The sequence below is a fragment of the Telopea speciosissima genome, chromosome 1, assembly GCF_018873765.1.
Source record: "Telopea speciosissima isolate NSW1024214 ecotype Mountain lineage chromosome 1, Tspe_v1, whole genome shotgun sequence".
NCBI classification, from domain to species: Eukaryota; Viridiplantae; Streptophyta; class Magnoliopsida; order Proteales; family Proteaceae; genus Telopea; species Telopea speciosissima.
The window spans coordinates 48,710,052-48,715,685 of record NC_057916.1 but is presented as its reverse complement, the minus strand read 5'-3'; the positions used below and the strand labels follow the sequence as shown (position 1 = coordinate 48,715,685).

The following is a 5,634-nucleotide window of genomic DNA, read 5'->3' as shown; positions in this document are numbered from 1 at the left end:
TTGTAATAACTATAGTTATATGGTTATTAATGGCCACAGTTATAGGAAAAAGCGGCTATATATGCACCCCAAGCACATTTGGCCGTGATTTTAATAACTGTAGCTATAGAGCACCTTTCGCGCGGTCCTTGGCAACCGCCACCATAGACCTCCACACCCAAATTGTCTTATTTGGGCGTTATTCTTGTAGTGCTGTCTCTCTCTCACTCACACACACACACACATTTATTTTGATGTTACATAAGGAATTTCGCAACTGAAATATCAATGAAAAGTAGTATACCTGTAAACGACTGGCAACATTTACTCTAGTTAATCCAGGGGTATTCATTACCTCAAGTATTTTGTTTGGAGAAGCCCCTAGAATAGAAAAATATAACCAAAACAAAAAAGGGTCAGTGAAAACAAATCCAAATAAATATGATATACGTAAGTGAGTGAGATGCTTTGAACTCTTAAGAAAGAAATTTCTTACTATGAAGACCTATTTGGTCGATGGCATCCAAGAACTTGTTATGAAGCCCATTTGTCCAAACCACCATTGACATCTTTTTTGTAACATTATCTTCTTTATTTCCCCCCTCGTTTTGATTCTTCTTTTTGGAAGATTTTTTCCACGATTCTTGTCTCCTCCAATTGCTTTCATTAACGGAGGATTCAGACTCAATATCTCCCTTCGATACCTTTTCAAGTGTTCGTAATTCTAAATCACTACATATTTCCTCAAGTACCATTCTTTCATTGCGTTTCTTCAGGTATACATACTGCCAAAGGTCACTAAGATTACTTATAGTTAAAGGTTTTGTAAGATAAAATGTAGCGCCGCTTTCCAAACATCTTGAGGCAATAACCTCTTTATCATTGGCAGACATCACTGGATTAAAAAGTTATAGCTTACTACTTAAATTAAAATAAATGAATAGTGCAAATAGAAGATGACTATAAGGGGTAAAAAACTTACTAACAACAGGTATCTTAAATTCAACCTCAATGCGCTTAAGGAGGGCAATTCCATCCATCTCAAGCATGTCAAGAGCCATTAGAATGATATCAAATCCTCCTGGTCTTTCCCGAAGAATGGCCAAAGCATTGGATGCATGTTTAACAGGGACAACTGAAAATGGGAACAAGATATGAAGTCTTTAAGGAGGGAGTTCACAAGGAAGAAAATAGCCATTAAGTATTTCAACTAAGAGAAGTACTATATGTAACATTTCTAATATTTCTCAACTATTTTCAAAACTGGAAGAGTAGATCTGTAGTTGTTCTTCATGGTAATTCCTTTTAGTTACCTTAAGATGAAAACTTTACAATCAACATGAAACAATGGAAAACCAATACATGAAAGGTATAGAGCTACTTAAACTTCATATGCATAAAACCTCTATCTCTTCCCAAAGCCCATTTGGATAAATGCTATGGGGGGGGGGGGGTAGATTAAAGGCTACCATGTAATATCTACATAAATATATTTAAAAAAAAACCTACAAGTACACATAAGAATAACATTCCCCAATTAGACCTACAACAAAAACAAAAACATACTGTTAAAATACTGCTCTATTCTATCAGCCTAGATCATATGAAAGGCTAGGGAATTTGCTTCTTAGATTCACACACAACAAATGTGGGTGGGGGAGAGAAAGAACATAGAGGAGGAGGTGCTTATTTCTTTCAAAAATAAAATAGGTGTGAAAGCATAGAACACAAATTTAATGGTCCACTATTACCTCCCACAATGAAATAGAAAGAGATGTGGTAAATGGGCTTAGTACTATCTATAAAACCATATATAAAAAAACTTAACAAAACACTATGTTAGAAAAAAAAAGCATGAAAACTTCAAGGAGTACCTTCATGTTGGAGTTCTCGTAGCATTACTTCAAGAATCTTAAGGTATGCTACATCATCATCCACAGCCAAAACCCGCATGCCAGCAGTTCTATTGGGTTTATTGCTTCTTGATTGGGTTATCAAGGTTCTTTGATCATCCATGTTTGACCTTGAGAGCTACAAGGTTGTGGTGAGGAAGGTATCCTTGAACAGACAATTGAGGAGAAATAGGAAGAAGACTATACAACACATAGACTAAAAAATTTTTAGAGATAACACATCTCTGATTGAGATAGAGAGAGAATGTGAATATTATAGAGAGAGGGGAGGAGGACAAAGGGTATAGCTTTTATGGGGGGAAGAGGGAGAGAGAGAGAGCACCTGGTTTTGTTCGCTTGTTTTATAATTTAATGTTTGACATTTTTGGAAAAAATTGTAGAGAGGGAGCACCTGGTTTTGTTCGCTTGTTTTATAATTTAATGTATGACATTCTTGGAAAAAAATTACAATTTTTAAGAAGATAATTTTGACCCTAAATTTTAGGATGTTAATAATGGAAATAAAAATAGATAATTTTAATTTTTAGAATCTTGGAATATCTTTTATGCCCTTAATTTATTTTCCATTTTGGTCATGTCCGTTTTCTTTGAAAGTGGATTACTACTTGGCACAATTATTCAACTTTAGTCCAAATATCACTTTCATTGTTAACAATATAATTAATCTAATCAGATCTTTTTAATTATGATTAGATCATACTTAGCTTATTTAGATTGCTTAAGGCTGTTAGATTGTGTGTATCTCGGTTGGGGGTCTATGGTTGTCCATTGACTTGCATATCATGGGATCATAGGAGTATAAGTTTGGGTTTGATCTATGATAGTCTAGATTTTCATTCCTATTGTAACTAATATTAGTTTACACGTTAGTTTTCAATTATGTTTATGTTTAAGAGTTTATATTGGACTGTGTAATCTTCAACAATTATTATTATAAATATTTTTTTGTTTGCTAAAAGATCATGTACATTAAAAGGAAGAAGAATATACAAGTGTTGCGTCAAGAAATCGCTTAGTGGTCCTTCGAGTGCCATAACCTGCAAAAGACCCTGGGGTGACAAAGGAGAACCAGTGTGGTTCCGGCCTAGGATTCTTCGATGCCTAAGTTAGATCTCTCTGAGCAAACAGATGAATAGTAGTATTCAAGGTGAGTTCCAATGTCCCCTGATGGGGTTGTGTACCTTGCCTTTTATAGTAGTGTATGACGGTGTGGAGAGTCCTAGTTGATGTAGAGTGTTTGTCGTAGGTGATAGAGTCCTTGGGTAGTAGGGCTTACTCCTGATTGGATGTTTTCCCGAGAGATGTAGAGTCCTAGATAGACTAAGTAGTTGTCTTCCTGGGAGATGTAGAGTCCTTGCTAGACTAGGTAGTTGCCTTCCTTAGAGACGTGGTGTCTTTGGAGGTCTTCGTATCCTTGATGGATAGATCATCTACGTGGTAGATGAGGTTCAAGGTGCTTGAGTCCATTCACTCCACCTGACTTGATAGGTGGTGGCCTAGAGTCCTTGACGAGGTTGTCTTGCTGACAACGACTGTGGTACCTTATTCTTAGACCAGGGTCTATACCTGTGCTTGTCCGAGGTCACACCCGGAGGGTGGTCATGCGGATGGCCGTCTGTGGAGGGTGATCATGCGGATGGGCATTCGTGGAGGGTCGTTTGCGCCGGTGCCAGGTTTGGATCAAGTCCATCCTTGGTTCGCCGGTTTAGTTCTGGTTCGGCCCTGGGCGGGTCTTCTTTCCTGATTTAGGACATGTGGCTACCCCTGATTGGTTGGTGTGAATTTGGGTTTATCATTTTCCCCCCACTCTCTTGGAACGGAGTGATCAAGAGAGTGTCCTTCTCATTTTTGGTTTTGAAGCTTTGTCTCCCTTGCTCTCTTCTGGTTTCTTCCTTTCTTGGTTATTAACCCTTGGCCTTCCTAGTGGCTTACCTAGCCTTGGCCTACTTAGTGTTGCTTACTCTTGATCTTGATCACGTCCGCTGTCTCAGTCATTAGCTTGTCGCCTCCTTGTGCCCGTGTCGCTCATGCCTCGGTCTCACGTTCTTTGCTCGTACCTCGACCAATTTGTGCTCATCCGTGCCCGTTGGCATGCCCGTTGGCGCGGCTCATTGGTCTGTGCCCGTAGGCCTCGATCCACGCCTGGTTGTGCTCGATCCTCGATCTGCGCTCATAGGCTTCAATCTGCGCCTGGTTGTCCGCGCCTGGTCCCTTTGGTCTGCCCCTGGTCCCTTCGGTCTGTGCCTACTGGTGATTCACGCTTGTAGGAGGTCCGCGCCCATGGGCGGTCAGTGCCCGTAGGCATCTGTGCCCGTCTTCTTGGTCGATCCGCGCCCGTAGGCTATCCATGCCCCTGATCTGATTGCTATCCACGCCTACCCGGCTTCGGTCGACGTCCTTAGTGAGTACTGTTCTTCCTTCCTTGCCTTTTCATGTAGCACCTACATTCTTATTTTTTTTTTTGATTGATTGGCCCTGCATTGATGGTTGCAGGCAGGTCTTCTTCTTCTTGGTTGCTTGGTTTTGGGAGATCGTCTCTTTGAGTAAGTGATCAGTTCGCTTCGTTGTCTTTTCATGTCTTCGTCTGATGATTCTGATCAAACCTCAGTCGGGGTTGGATCTGTTGAGGAGTCTTCTTCGGGGTCATCTTCCCCCACGGATACTTCCCCTCTGCCCTCCCCTGTTGCTAGCGATGGGGAGGAGGAGGTTTCTGGAGACTCCGCCCCTAGTAGGGGTCGTAGGGCCTCCAGAGCTTCTATCTCTATTTGTGACCCTAGCGTCTTGACTTCCTCGGACTTGGCGGTTCACGTTCTGGAGAAGACCCCTGATTATGACTTCTCGGGGTTCCCGGAGGTCACTACACTGTTACCTATGACTACTTCTGTGACTCGTGTCTCTCCTGACGATGGTGCTGTGGTGACAGAGGAGGGTGCAGTCTTGCCAGAGGAGAGTGTTGCTCACCCCGCTGAGGCCAATATGATGTCCCTTACTGGGTCAGATGTCGCCCCTCCATCAGATGCTCCATGAGTTTATAGATGTTCCTTTTGGATGTTGAGTTTGTGGATTAGAACTTTTTGGATGAGAACTTTTGGATAACAACTTTTGGATTGTGATGTGATGAGCACGTTTATGTGTGAAATCTTAGGGCATAAAGCATACATTTTACCACATTGGACAGAGTTACTTTGGTGCCTTCTTGTGTTTTTCAGGTTTTGGGTTATTCTGGACTATCGGGAGTTGCATGTCCCAAGTTACACGTAAAGTTGCCATTTTTCCTTCCATGGCTGTAAAGAGGACTAAATTTGGAGCAAGTTGGATGTGACAGAATGCAAGTATGCATTTGTCTAGCCCACCGTACAGTTGATTATTCTTTTCAGCCCAAGAAAGGATAATGGGTCAGAAAGGAGCTGTAGTGCAAGCCCATAGTCAGTCTACCACTGTCTAAGGACATTTTTGATATTATAGAAGATATTTCTAAGCAATGGTGGAGATCTACTGCAAGTATAGGGCCGTTTTGACAATTTTGCATTCTTGAAGAGAGAGAAGGACTGCTACCCACATGGAGGGACCCACACTGCCATTAGATTCCATTAATTTTGAAGGCCTACAAGGTGTCCATGATTTTTATGGGATGCATTTAATGCACTATGATTTTTAGAGGATACATTGGGAATTTTGTTATTTGGTTGAGTGAAATCCTAGTCATCACTCTCTCTCTCTCTCCTCCAATTTTTCAAGGGCA

The 5,634-nt window shown here is 41.2% G+C and overlaps 1 protein-coding gene across 1 annotated transcript; it reads right to left on the bottom strand.

The window, feature by feature from the left end:
* Positions 1-359: 359 nt before the first annotated feature.
* Positions 360-1,186, bottom strand: LOC122648743 (two-component response regulator ARR2-like). Its single transcript, XM_043841963.1, has 2 exons — positions 962-1,186; positions 360-874 (listed from the first exon to the last, which is right to left on the bottom strand). The coding sequence occupies exons 1-2, from the start codon at positions 1,038-1,040 to the stop codon at positions 456-458; spliced, it is 498 nt and encodes a 165-aa protein (XP_043697898.1). The 5' UTR covers positions 1,041-1,186; the 3' UTR covers positions 360-455.
* Between the last annotated feature and the right edge of the window lie 4,448 nt (positions 1,187-5,634).